Genomic DNA, 14,388 nt, shown 5'->3' with positions numbered 1-14,388 from the left:
CACATACACACAAAACACTGCAACAGAATGAAAAAATTCAGTCTAAATGATAGAATGAATCAAGACTGAATCTCTCATTTGGATTCCTAACTGGTTTTTCCCAGTAAGGCTGGGAGTTGGAGCACCAACCTAAGGATAATACAATCATCAGTGGGGAAAATGGTAACAATTACAGTATCAGTGATTTTGCATGATCCAGGAATTGAACCCGGGTCTCCCGCATGGAAGGCGGGCATTCTAACAACTGAACTACCCATGTACCCAGTATCACTGCTGATAATAACAGCTAACATTTATGAGGCTGAGAGTTTTACATGGTGTTTTGATTTCCTAGGCTACTCCAGAAAATACCATGAAATGGGTTATCTTCAACAATGGAAATTTATTAGTTTACAGTTTTGAAGCTCTGAAAATGTCCACATCAAGGCATCGTTAGAGCAATGCCTTCTTCCCAAAGACCAGCTGTTGGCAATGCTTCGCTCCTCCGTACATGGCAAGACGTATTGTGGCATCTGCTAGTATCTTCCAGGTTTCGTTGATTTCAGCTTCTTGTTTCCTTGGCTATCTCTCTCTGTCTGAATTACTTTCTCTTATAAAGGACTCCAGTAAGAGAATTAGGACACATCTTGAATGAGGTGGGTCACATTTTACCTGAAGTAGCCTCATCAAGAGGTCCTACTTACAGTGGGTCCATACCCACAGGAATGGATTAAATTTAAGGACATGTTTTTCTGGGATACATATAGTTTCAAACCACCACACATGGATTTAATATCATTTGATATTAAAACAAGTAGGTGCTATTATTTCACACCTATTTTATAAATAAGGGAAGTAAGGGCTGGTAAGGTCACACAGCCAGCTTAAAAAGGGTCAATGTGGGCATCTAGACCCAAAGCCTTATGTCAAAGCCCATGCTGTTTCCAGAATTCATGACTACTAACCAATCATCAATATGTCTTACAGTTCAACTTCAAAACATACCTCTCACAATTAGCTACTTCTCATTTCCTTCACAGCTACCACCCTGGCCCAGTCACCATGATTATTAGTCTGAACTATTACAGATGTCTCATAACTGGTTCCCCACTGCCACTCTTGTTTCTGTACAATCCATTCTCACACAATACCCTGAGTGATCTTTTAAGCCTTAAACATGTTAATATCCTACTTATTTCTCAAAAAGGCTTCCTATCACAAGGCCCAAAGTGTGCTGGCCCTTCCCTACCTCTGCAACCTTGTCTCTTCCCCACTCTCTCCTGTCTCACGAAGTTCCAGTCACATGGGCTTCATTCTGAAGTGGGAACAAGACAAGCTCATGTTCCACCCTAGGGCTTTCCCATGGCTATTTTCTCTACTTCAGACATGTTCTTTTTTATCTTCCAATGACAGTCTCTTTCTCATCCTTCAGCCCTCTGCTCAAATAACAACATCCCCACCCTTGACTAACTATGAACTTATTCTGGGAGGGGTGGGGATATGAGTGCCTATGTGAATATGAGGAGGTGGCAACTTGCTTTTATGTCTCCTTAGCCATGTATTTATATATTTTGTTCCTTAGGGCTGGTCATTTCTAATTTCATCTGCTATATTTGAATTTTTCATAATATCAGTTTCTCAAGATCTTAGCTCTTTTTCAAAATGCTGTTACCTAACCACACTGACCATCATTATTCCTCCACTTTGACAATGAAACTGAAATTAGTATCTAAAATCAAGCTAATAAGTGGCAAGGCTGAAACTTATAATTCTAAGTTCCATTCAGTATTTTTTTTAGTGAAAAACAAAAAACAGTGTTCACAGTTGTTTGTAAGCAGTTCAGTAAGGGCCAAGTTATATATAAATTTCAAGCTCAAATTTACTGATTTTTATATTTATAGAGCACTATTTCAAAGAATCTTTTAAAAGCAAATTTACATCTATTTTCTCATATTTTTTTTTCATAAAAATATCCAGGTGGGTAACAGGTTAAATTACTTTCATCTTATAGATAGAAGGGGTACAAAGAGGTTAAGAGACTGACTGAAAACATAGGTCTTGAGTTCCAGCTGTAGCAATTTTCCATTAAACCATTCTGCCTAGTTAACCAAATAACAATATTCAAATAAACTATCAATACACAAAAGACCTAGGATGAATTAGAACAGTTAAGAAAAGTGTGATTACATTACACTTAGGGTTTATTTGCTTAAGGGGCTGTCATAAGGAGACAGCATACATATTAGGATCTCCATGTCTGAAAAGGATAAGGTCAAAAAGGAACGTACCAGAATCACAAAATTTTAAACATCACAGATAAAGAAAAGCCTGGATTAAGGAAGTACTCTTTAAAAAGAGACAGACATGGTTATTAACAAAATTGGAATATATCTAATCTTTAAAATTCATGCTAAGGAGGCTGACATGACATTCCACAATGATGGAATCTTAGAATAGATGGAGTACAGATGTGAGCATCAATGCCATATTCCTAAGACTGAGGCAAAAGATTTAAACATTTATCCAATAATTTAGTGTAAACTAATTCCCATTCTTCTTATATTCTGAAAGCAGGATTTTTTAACTTATTAAATGACAATACACAGGAAATCACACCAGGCTTAAGAGTCTGCTTCATTCACTTTATTAGGGGTTGATTTTGTCTTTCAGAGAACAACCATTAAAATTTCTCTTCTCTCTCACAAGATTTTAAAAATGATCAAGCAATATGTACAAATAGAGAGAGTCATATCAAGTAATACATGAAAAACAAGAGTCAAAATGATATATGTACACTGATAGCAAGTACACTGGTATACCCTGTTCCAAATGACACTGCCAAGTTTACAAACACTATAAACTGGTGACAACAGTTTCCAAAGAATATATTTACTCAAACCCTCAGATGCTCTAGAAACCTGTATTTTAAACAAAAGACCCAGTGCTACTAAGTTTTGATTAAAACTATGGTTTAAGAAAAGCAATTCTAACCTTATCATGTGTTGGATTAAATATATGATAAAATTAAATTATAAATCATGCAATTGAATAACAACACAAAAAAGAAAATTTCTCTCTACAAAGCATTAACAGATATCTAAATACAATATGGTTTTAAAAGTGAGGGAAAATGAAAGCGTATACTGCAGTTGTATTCATAAAGTATGCTAATCAAAAACTATACAAATAATGTGAAACACAGCAAATCCAACTACAAAAGATGTTACTCTGAATTCATGTTTCATCGAGCGTCAAAAACCACCACTGTATTTACCTGAGTTAAGGACAAAAAATACTTTAAAATTATACAAAACTTTAAACACTTCCAAGGCACCTTCTCTTTGCAATAACCTAGTTTGCTATTTAACTTAAAATGGACAAAAGAATGGAATTCACTATTAACTATAATTGGTGATGACCTGAAAAAACTATTTTGATTTTTTAATCACACTTTCTCAATACAAAAGACTGATATATCAAAACACTGAAGTGATGTTAAAGGAAGGGGTGAGAACTCATAGATTTTTTTAAAAATTGCTAGTTACCACATAAGTTATTCTCAGTTCTTGAGCTAATAATGTAGGTTCTACTTCTCCATTTGGTAGTATACCCAATATTTGCATTTCTCCTTTATAATATAGTATGTCCACAAAATCATGATCAAGAATAAGTAATGTATATAAATTCAGAAACCCTGAAAAAAAAGTTATGAGAATCAAAATCAACTGTAGTTAGAATTTGTAGAGCCTATCACTGGCATAGTGGTCCATGAAAATGCTAATCATGCTTTTTTAAAGTAAAAAATTCTAAAATTATTGCCATCTTTATCAAAAAGCAGTCTTTGACTATTAATCCAAGCACTCTTCTTCATTTCCTCCTACCTCATAATTAGAAAACACAATTAAAAGGATACATCTTTTAGTCCTTTTCTTGTACATTATTCTGTATCCACATTCTCTGCATCTGATTGGATCCCTGGATTTTATTTCATTTTCTGTGTGACAGTCTGGAAAATAAAACATGTTTACTCATTGTTTAAAAGGAAAACATTACAGACAAGCAAATTATCTTAAAATTTTTCATCCAAACCATTAAATCTAAACCTCAGAGTGTGTTGTTATTACTAAATATATCATGGGGGAAAGAAAAAAAGGGTGGGCAATAGACTTTTTCCAAGAGTCTATTTCATTTTCAAGAAATGAAATCATAATGATAAGGGTTCTTTTAGGGTGGTTTCTATAGTGTTCTACTTTAGAACTTTAAAGATCAGTGCCTCATTTAAACAAAGGACAAATGTAACCATTTTCAAAAAACTTAAGTGAAAACTTTCTTTTCTACGTCCTCCTCTTACCTCCACAGATATAAATCATTGGCTGCTGCTTTGGGGGCTGCACGTCCTTCTGGGTGTCCATTGTTAGTCCCTGAAATCACAGATACAAAATACTGAATATCAATTTCAAAGGGTTCCTCATACTCAACCAGGCCACATTTTTCAGCAGCAAAAGCTTTAAAAAAAAAAAAAGTCCTTACTATTAACCTGTACTTTTTTTTCAAACCCTAAGAAAATATCTAAAGGTCGGAAAAAATATATTGAGCGCTTACCGCAAACTGGACACAATATCTCATACACTTTATCTCATTATAATCTCGCCAACAATCCTAGGAGGTATTACTCTTGCTATTTTACAAATGAAGAAACCGAGGTTTAGAGAAGTTAATTTGCGCGGAATTACTCAGCTAGCGAAGGCAGAGAGAGAGAGAGGTCCGACTGCAAAGGTCGCGTTCTCACTTAATTCAAATACAAGTTATATTTTTTCCAAGCTTTTGCATCAGATGGCCAAAAATTTATGTCCCTTAACAGGGATACACGCTACCGGAAGATAAGAGAAAAATGAAATAACGACGAATAGTAACCTCAACACTTAGACTAAAAGAAAACAGGCAAACGGTTGACAGCCTCGGCCGTATCCACAGCCTCTCTCAACACTAAGCCCAGTCCTAGACTTAACCCCCCCAGAGTTTTCCAAGTTTAGGCCCAAATACCCACGCCCAAGACCTAGCCTTCTCATTCCCTACTCACACAGCACGGAGAAATCTGCTCACGCAAGGATCGCAAGCAGTACCCGGGTCGCGGCTGGATTACCACCAACTTCCGGCGCCGGCATATTACGCAGCGGAGGCGTCACGCTCATCCGTCCTGGGCGTGGCTGAGGAGTCGGAATTGAATAGAGACGGTGAAGCACGGACTTTTGGCGTTAGATTCTGTGGAGATAAATGCCTGTTTCGGCCCCAGCTGTTTTCAGTTTTTCAGGAAAGCGAAGCATTTTAACAATTCTGTAAGTCGAAGGAGACTTGCTTTTCCGCCTAATGAGGTCGGTAGAAAATGACACATTTCCGGGAGGGCAGAGGGTTAAAGAGGAACTGAGATGACAGAAGTGTCTGGAAGCCTAGGTTAGTCGTTACTCGTATGAATATAGAAGAATCGATACCACCGCTGATTTCCTCGTAGAAAAAGTTTCCAGATTTTGTTTTTCAAATCTTGTTTATGATAGCAAGTTGAATGCTTGGGTTGAAGTAGTAGAGTAGCCTGTCGTTTATATTCTTTCGTTTTTTGCTTTTTGGCCTTTTTTCGCTTAGGCTCTTTCATCCCTTCCCACACTTTAATCCTTTTACTCGTTTTAAAACAAAGGTGATGAGAGGGCAGGAACTTAAAGTACTCCCTCTTGAAAGTGAGTGCATTTTGGTAGGTTTAATGGGCTAAAGCAGCTGCCCATTGACTCCCTCCAGCCCGTGTATTCCTGGAAGCACAAAGCCACCTGCTCAGAGGACATGCGTTCTTTCAAAGATAAAAATGTCAGATGGGTTTAGAATATTTACATTCGTTTACTTCTTTCATAGCAGATGTTTTACTTATATAAGAAGTAGGGAGAAGAAAGTGAAGTTATTAACATTCAGAAAGTAACTTCACCAGTTGTTAACAACTATTATAAAGTTAATTGGAGAGGCAGACTTCTTTCTTTTACACATTTATTGTGTCTTTTTATTTGGTTTCTTATTAAATAGACTGTCCTCTTGCCTGTCCTCCATCCAGCAACTTGAGACCTTTGGACTTCACCTTTTGCTTCCAGGAGTTCAAACTGTGGTTATACCTCCACGGAACAATTGGAGAGATTTAATTTGATCTTCCAGTTTCTTAGATGCCAATTAAAAAATTTCCAGGGAAACGTACAGGTTCCTGCTTCTTTCCCAAACAGGCTAAAAATAGAGCATAAATACATGTTTTGACTATGGATATTGTTAAAAAGTACCTCTCATCTCAACAAAAGAGAAGAGGTAATCCAATAGAAGAGTCACAACAAAGTTTCCCTACAAGATGTGTTAGATAAAACTATTGGTGTAATAGGAGAAAGAAATAATGGAGAGGTCCAGGATATGAACTGTTCATACTTCCAAGCTCTCCTGTATTCTGTCTATCTGAGGTATTAAGATGACTCTGGTACATAATACAGTCAATGGAGATAAGAATGGATCTACACGTGTAGAATACAAATGGGTTTCTCCATCCCTCATCAAGATAGTGGAGTGAATTTCAGAGCTCTGTCCCCCCACAGAAACAACCAGCAAGAACTGACAGAAATACCTTTAATAAAGCTCTAGAAAACAGTTAAAGGACTGCAGTAACAGAACAAGTACCAAATCAAGGAAAAGGACATTTAAAAGCAATAGGAAGCATCCTGACTGGCCCCTTCTCCATCCCTCGCTGGCTTGGCACAGAGCTGACATCCCCTTAGTGTAGATCCCTGATCTTGGTTCCAGAGAGAGGAGAGTAACCCTACTGCATGTACTGGGATCATGTAAATCTAACCCAATATGTCTGATTGTGGCCTGAGGGACTTCTTGTCACAAAACTAGCCCTGTGTATAGAAGGCAGTTCACAAAGTTCTCCTACAGAATATTGTGGGAGAGCCATCAAGTAGTGCTGCCTGAAGCAAGGGATTGCTGTGTATATGTCATATTGCACAGTACCCAGTAAGAGGGGACATCTCTACCTGAGTCATAGGAGAATTCTAGGGCCATGCACACATGCCCAGAACAAGGTACTTGGAAGAAAGGATCAGGGAGATACCTACAATTTGATCTGGGGCTATTCTCTACACTCATTGTATGGGCCCTGAAGAATAGCACTTCAACAGATCAATCTGCAAAGACTGGGGAAAGTGTTTTCTCCCCCCCACCCCACCTTTCTGGTATCTACTGGCATCCAAGGAAAGCTCTGTCTTAACATTACCTAGATACAAGCTTGAGGAACGGATGCCTCAGAGTCTAAATTCCAGAGACAACACCTTAGATATTAAAATGTCCAGGTTTCAACAAAAGGTTATCAGGCGTACAAAGAAACAGCAGGCAATGGCCCAGGCAAAGGAGAAGAAAAGCATTAGTAGCCATCAATGAGAAGGGTCATACTTGGGACATACTAGACAAAGACTTTTAAAAACGGTCCTAAATATGATCTTTTAGTGGTTCATGAGTATGATGGTTGGGCATTTACACGTTTGCATGACATGTGTCCCCCTTGAATCTTGTTACCACATCAGCACATTACCCATCTGATCTGGAAAAAAAAAAGATCTTAAATATGCTCAAAGAGCTAAAGAAAAAAATGCACAAAGAAAGTCAGAAAATTATGAAAATGGTAGCTGTACATAAACAGAATATTAATAGAGAGATGGAAATTATTAAAAAGAAAAGAAACAACTAAAGACCACAGTAAATGAAATTAAATTTTCCATAGAGGGGTTCAGCAGGAAATTGGAGCTGGCAGAAGAAAGAATTATTGACCTTGAAACTAAGAAAATCAAAATCATTCAGTCGAGGAACTGAAGAAAAGTGAACAGAACCTGTGTGACACCATCAATCATAGCAATATATTCATTGTCTGTGTTCCAGAAAGAAAACACAGAGAAAAATGGGCAGAGAGAACATTCAAAGAAATAATGGCTGAAAACTTCCCAAACTTAACAAAAGACATAAATATATGTGCCCAAGACACTCGGTGAACTCCAGACAGGTTAAACTGAAATACACGCACAATGTAATGTTCATAATCAATAGCAAAATGCCAGTGATAAAGAGAGAATTCTCAAAGCCACATGCTAAATCTTATTGGGACTCACTAGGGAGCCCCAATAAGATTAAGTGCCAATTTCTCATCAGAGATCATGGAAACAGGAAGGCAGAGGGATGACATATTTAAGGTGCTGAAAGCACTGCTGCAGGCTTGAGAAAAAAAGCCAGGAAAGGTGCCATTATGGCTTATTAATCCCTATTCAATGACGTAGGCTGGAAACTTGATTAGATTTTCTCTGCGGAGATGTGACTCACCCAATTGTTTATATTTACCTTGGATTAGAGGGAAACTTGACTCTACCCATTCCAGGTGGTTCTTGATTAGTTTATTGGAATACTTTAAAAGAAGAAGCATTTTGGAAAAAGGCCTGAGATTTTGAGAGAACAGAGCCATGACCGGGCAATGAGAACCACAAGAGCCCATGCGAGCAGAGACCTTTGAAGCTGAAAAAGGAAAACATCCCAAAGAGCTTTATGAAACAAAAAGCCTGGAGAGAAAGCACACAGACATCGCCATGTTTGCCATGTGCCTTTCCAGTTGAGAGAGAAACCCTGAACTTTATCAGCCTTTCTTGAACGAAGGTAACCTCTTCTTGGTGCCTTAGTTTGGACATTTCTATATCCTTGCTTTAATTGGGACATATTCATAGCCTTAGAACTGTAAATTAGCAACTTATTAAATTCCATATCTGGTGTATTCACATTCTGGCAGCTAGCAACTAGAACAAGTATGAGCAACCAACACTGACTCTGGAAGAAATAGGTGACCTCAACTAGCCAATCACAAGTAAAGAGATGGTTCGCTCATCAAGAAGCCCCCTCCCCCAAAGAAAAGCCTAGGATCAGATGGCTTCATATGTAAATTCTACCAAGCATTCAAGAAAGAATTAGTACCAATCCTGTTAAAACTCTTCAAAAATTTGAAGAAGAGGGAAAGCGACCTAACATCTGTGAAGCCAACATCACCCTAATACCAAAGTCAGACAAAGATACAAGATAAGAAATTACAGATCAATCTCTTTAATGAATATAGTTGCAAAAATCGTTAACAAAATACTTGCAAATTGAATCTAGAAGCACATTAAAAGAATTACACACAATGATGTAGGGGGATTTATTTAAAATCAAGTAATGTAATAGATCATATCAATAAATCAAAGTGGAAAAGCCACATATTATCTTGATTAATGTAGAAAATGCATTTGACAAAATTCAACATCCTTTCTTGATAAAAACATTTCAAAGGATAGAAATAGAAGGGAACTTCCACAACATGGTAAAGGGAATATATGAAAAACCCACAGCTAGCATCATATTCAATGGGGAAAGACTGAAAGCTTTCCCTGTAAGATTAGGCACAAGACAAAAATGCCCCCTGTCATCACTGTTCTTCAACATTGTGCTGAAAGTTCTATCAAGAGCAATTAGACAAGAAAAAGAAATTCCAAATTGGAAAGGAAGAAGTAAAACTCTCATTGTTTACAGATGACATGATACTATATATCAACAATCCCCAAAAATCTACAGCAGAGCTGCTAGAGCTAATAAATGAGTACAGCAAAGTGGCAAGGTACAAGATCAACACCCAAAAATCAGTAATGTTTCTATACACTATTAATGAGCAATCTGAGGAAGAAATAAGAAAAAAAATTCTATTTACAATAGTAACCAAAAAAAAAAAAAATCAAATATTTAAGAATAAATTTAAGGACACAAAAGACCTATGCAGAGAACACTACAAGAAATTGCTAAAAGAAATCAACAAAGATCCAAAGAAATGGAAGGGCATATGGTGTTCATGAATTGAAAGACTAAATATAGTTAAAAGGTCAGTTCTACCCAAATTGATTTATAGATTCAATGCAATACCAATTAAAATCGCAACAACTTATTTTTCAGCTATAGAAAAACCAGTAACAAATTTATTTGGAAGGGTAACGTGCTCTGAATAGCCAAAAATAACTTGAAAAAGATGAAGGGGGAGGTGTCATACTATCTGATTTTAAAGCATATTACAAAACTACAGTGGTCAAAACAGCATGGCACTGGTATAAAGATAGATATACTAACCAACTGAAGTGAATTGAGTGCTCAGAAATAGATCCTCTTATCTGTGGACAATTGATGTTTGCTAAGGCAGTCAAGCCAATCCAACTGGGAGAGAGAAGCCTCATCAGTAAATGGTGTTTGTAGATTGGATAACCATATGCAAATGAATTAACTCAATATGAATCAAAGACCTATACATTAGAGCTAAGAGCATAAAACCTTTTCAGAAAAAAAAAATGTGGGGAACTATCTTATAAAACTTATGATATAAGGTGGTTTCCTACACCTTACACCCAAAGCATGAGCAATGAAAAAAGAAATAGAAAAGTGGGTTCTCCTCAAAATTAAACACTTCTGTGTATCAAAGAACTTTATCCAGAAACTGAACAGGCAGCCTATGCAATGTGAGACAATATTTGGAAGCTACATATCAGATAAGGGTTTAATATCCAGAATATATAAAGAGATTCTACACCGCAACAACAAAAAGACAAGCAACCCAATTAAAAATGGGCAAAAGACATGAACAGACACTTTTTAGAAGAAGAAATATAAATGGCTAAAAGGCATATGTAAAGATCTCAATTTCACTGGCTATTAGGGAAATGCAAATCAAAACCATGATGAGATATCATCTGACACCCACTAGAATGACCACTATAAAAAAAATTAGAAAACAAAACGTTATTGGAGAGGATGTGGAGAAAGAGGCACACTTTCTCATTGTTGGTGGGACTCTAGACTAGTGCAACTGCTCTGGAAGGCAGTTTGACAGTTCCTCAGGACACTAAATATAGATTTGCCATATGATCCAGCAATCCCATTACTAAGTATGTAGTTGGAGGAGTTAAAGGCAAGGATCCAAAGATATTTGCACACCAATGTTTATAGCAGTGTTATTTACAATTGCTGAGAGATGGAAACAACCCAAATGTCCATCAACAGACCAGTGGCTAAACAAGCTTGGTATATACATACAATGAAATACTACACAGCTGTTTAAGATAGAATAAAGTCACAAAGCATTTAACAACATTGATGAACCTTGAGGGCATTATGATGAATGAAATTAGCTAGGATCCAATGGACAAATACTGTATGGTCTCCCTAATATGAACTAACATTAGTGAGTAAACTTTGAGAGTTAAAGTTAAGAACACAGATTATCAGGAGATAGAAAGAGGGAAGGATTTGGGCATTGGTGCTGAAGGAATACAGAATGTGCAACAGGACATCACAATACTATCTGATGGTAGCATAATAACATAAGTACATTGAATGAAGCTGAATATCAGTATGGTTGATGGAGAAGGGCTGGGGGCATGTATGACACCAGAAGAAAAGATAATAGTTACAGAGAGACAGAGTAACCTAGGAATGCCTGGAGTGGACAATGATGGTGATTAACTGTACAAATTTAAGAATGTTTTTACATGAAGGAGAACAAATGAATGTCAACATTGCAAGGTGTTGAAAATGGGATGGTGTTATAGTTTTCTAGCTGCTGGAACACAATATACCAGAAATGGAATGGCTTTTTAAAAAGGGGAATTTAATAAGTTACAAGTTCACGGTTCTAAGACTATGAAAGTGTCCCTATTAAGGCAAGGCTATAGAAGTGTCCAATCTCAGGCATCCAGGGAAAGATACCTTGATTCAAGAAGGTTGATGAAGTTCAGGGTCTCTCTCTCATCTGGAAAGGCATGTGTTGAACATGGCATCATCTGCTAGCTTCCTCTCCAGGCCTTCTGCTCCATGAAGCTCCCCGGGAGGCATTTTCTTCAGCTCCAAAGGTTGCTGGCTGGTGGACTCTCTGCTTCTTGTGGGTATGTCGTTCTGAAGCTTTGTCCAAAATAATTCTTCTTTTATAGGATTCCAGTAAACTAATTAAGACCCACCTGAAAAGGGTGGAGATACGTCTCTACCTAATCAAGTTTAATGCCCACACTTGATGGAGTCACATCTCCCTGGAGAAAATCTAATTAAAGTTTCCAACATACAGGACAGAATAGGGATTAGAAGAAATCACTGCTCATAAAAGATTGCCTAGGATTAAAGCACTGCCTTTTTACAGTACATAAATCCTTTGAAACTGGCACAGATGATATGCAGGAAAAACATAATCAATGCAAGCTAGGGTCTATAGTTGAAAATAACATTGCAATATGTTTCCATTGAGTATAATGAAGGCAATATGTTAAAACTAAATGTCAATAAGCAGAGGATATTGGAGCAGAGCGTGAGATTCTTTGCAGAGGAAAAGGAAATGTCATTATATAGACTGTGGTGGCAAAGATGCTATGTGATTATAGTAGTAACTATTAATTTTTCACTTAGGTTGGATTGTATGATGTGCAAGTAATACTGTTTAAAAATGAACAGAGGGCAGTGCGATGGTGGCTCAGTGGTAGAATTCTGGCCTGCCATGCTGAAGACCCAGGTTCGATTCCTGGTGCCTGCCCATGCAAAAAAAAAAAAATGGAAAAAGGAACAGAGAGATACAAGTGTTGGAGCAAATGTGAAGAAAGTGATGTACCTATTCACAGTTGGTAGGGAAGCAGAGTGGTGTAGCCCCTTTTGAGGGTAGTGTGGTGGTTTCATGGGAGTCTAGGGGTAGGGTTGCCATATGCTCCTACAACATCATTGCTAGGTACATACTTGGGGGAACTTAAAGTGGGGATATGGAAGGACATTTGCACACTGGTGCTTATGGCGGCAGTGTTCACAATTTGCAGTGGGCCTAGTGGTGTATCTGCTAAAGGATGGAAGGGGAAACTGTGGTATACACATACAATGGACTACTCAGCAGCTGCAAGAGCAAATGAAGTTGTGAGGCATGCAACTAGGACAGTATGTTGAATGAAATGGTAGAAACAACAAGACAAATATTATCAGTCCTCACTCATGTGGACCAACTAAGTATACAAACTCAGAGAATTGAAATCGAGACCATGGATTATCAGATTGGGGCCTACTTTAAAGGTTCCTAGATTGTAACCTCTTAGAGCAGTCACATCTATTCCTGAATTATAACTTTGGTTTCTAGGTTCTGAGATGCTATTTGGGTGTGGCTTGGTCATACTCTGGAACCTTCTGTCTTTGTGAGACTTTCCTTATTTGTCTCCTCAGTTAGGTCATTGCTTGTGTATAGAAACATTACTGATTTTTGCACATTAATCTTGTATCCTGCCACTTTGCTGAATTAGTTTATTAGCTCAAGATGTTTTGTCTATCAGAGTTAGAGCTCTGAAGCTATAAAGATGGGCATTACCCCTTACAGCAACTGTTTAAAAAGTTGAAAAAGTGATCAGACTTCAACTAGAGATATGAATGAAGCTGATCTGGATGGGGCTGGGAATATGAGAACACAGAGTAAAGGATGATATGGTCTATATTTTCAAACTTCAACTCCTATGTGGTACAGGGGGAGGAGATGTTTACTTGGTGCAGAAGTTATACTTTTGGTAGGACATTGTTGGTGTGACTTGTATGGTCAGTTTATTTGAACACCACGATTGCATCAAATCTTGAATAGGGAGTGAACTCTTTTTTTGGTTTGTATAAGTTGGTGGTTGCCCCCAGTGCATCCCATAGTAATTTGGGCAGAGAATAAAAAAGGATTGTCAAAGTCCTTTGGAGGACTGAGAAGACAGGAGGAAATATTAAACTTACCCATCTGGGGAATTCCTGATATTTGTGCAAGTAGTGGGGGACAATCAACTCAAGAGGTTGAGCCCTCAGTCTTGGGGTTTGCCCTATGAAGCTTATTCCTGCAAAGGAGAAGCTCAGCCTACTGATTATTATGCCTAAGGGTCACCTCCAGAGAACTTCTTTTGTGGCTCAGATGTGGCCTTTCTCTCTAAGCTAATTCAGCAGGTGAGCTCACTGCTCTCTCCCCTACATGGGACATGACCCCTAGGGGTGTAAGTCTCCATGGCAAAGTGGGATATGACTCCCAGGAATGAGTCAGGACCCAGCATCATGGGAGTGAGAAAGCCTTCTTGAACAAAAGGGGGAAGGGAGAAATGAGGCACAATAAAGTTTCAATGGCTGAGAGATTTTAAACAGAGCCTAGAGGTTCTCCTGAGGTTATTTTTATGCATTATATAGCTCTCCTTTTTTTGGTTTATGTTGTGTTGGAGTGGCTAGAGGGAAGTACCTGAAACTGTTGAACTGTCTTTCAGTATTCTTGATTCTTGAAGATGGCTGTATCACTATGCAGCTTGTTAAAAA

General features: G+C 37.8%; 2 protein-coding genes and 1 non-coding gene across 8 annotated transcripts in view; 2 read left to right on the top strand and 1 right to left on the bottom strand.

Moving 5' to 3' along the window:
- Positions 1–2,600: 2,600 nt before the first annotated feature.
- Positions 2,601–5,184, bottom strand: POLR2K (RNA polymerase II, I and III subunit K). Of its 2 annotated transcripts, none has more exons than XM_077167352.1 (4): positions 5,060–5,184; positions 4,331–4,400; positions 3,893–3,985; positions 2,601–3,243 (listed from the first exon to the last, which is right to left on the bottom strand). In XM_077167352.1, the coding sequence occupies exons 2-4, from the start codon at positions 4,389–4,391 to the stop codon at positions 3,221–3,223; spliced, it is 177 nt and encodes a 58-aa protein (XP_077023467.1). In that variant the 5' UTR covers positions 4,392–4,400; positions 5,060–5,184; the 3' UTR covers positions 2,601–3,220. The 2 variants fall into 2 exon arrangements, with proteins under 2 accessions (XP_077023467.1, XP_077023466.1); XM_077167351.1 differs by lacking the exon at positions 5,060–5,184 and adding an exon at positions 4,582–4,728.
- Positions 5,173–14,388, top strand: part of RGS22 (regulator of G protein signaling 22) — a 268,718-nt gene continuing 259,502 nt past the window's right edge. For 3 of the 5 annotated variants that reach the window (XM_077167336.1, XM_077167342.1, XM_077167349.1), the window contains exon 1: positions 5,208–5,315. Coding sequence is in view for 1 of the 5 variants with exons in the window: in XM_077167343.1 (XP_077023458.1) it covers positions 5,254–5,315 (62 nt within the window). In the remaining 4 variants the exon portion in view is untranslated. Of the gene's footprint in view, positions 5,316–14,388 lie in introns of all 5 variants that reach the window. The other 2 variants (XM_077167343.1, XM_077167341.1) reach the window with 2 other exon arrangements.
- LOC143689310 (small nucleolar RNA U13) lies at positions 7,489–7,592 on the top strand. The gene has a single exon (XR_013178752.1). It is a non-coding gene; the product is annotated as a small nucleolar RNA U13 (small nucleolar RNA).

Source organism: Tamandua tetradactyla, chromosome 6, assembly GCF_023851605.1.
Source record: "Tamandua tetradactyla isolate mTamTet1 chromosome 6, mTamTet1.pri, whole genome shotgun sequence".
NCBI classification, from domain to species: Eukaryota; Metazoa; Chordata; class Mammalia; order Pilosa; family Myrmecophagidae; genus Tamandua; species Tamandua tetradactyla.
The sequence above is the reverse complement of the archived record's forward strand: the minus strand, read 5'-3'. Positions and strand labels throughout refer to the sequence as shown.

Excerpts from the sequence above, each read along its gene's own strand:
- POLR2K (XM_077167351.1), bottom strand. The coding sequence starts at position 4,605 with ATGAGATATTGTGTCCAGTTTGCG. Across the intron at positions 3,986-4,330 it reads AATGATTTATATCTGTGGAG|ACTGTCACACAGAAAATGAA; the intron begins GTAAGAGGAGGA and ends TTTATTTTCCAG. Across the intron at positions 3,244-3,892 it reads CAAGAAAAGGACTAAAAGAT|TGGTGGTTTTTGACGCTCGA; the intron begins GTATCCTTTTAA and ends AGGTAAATACAG.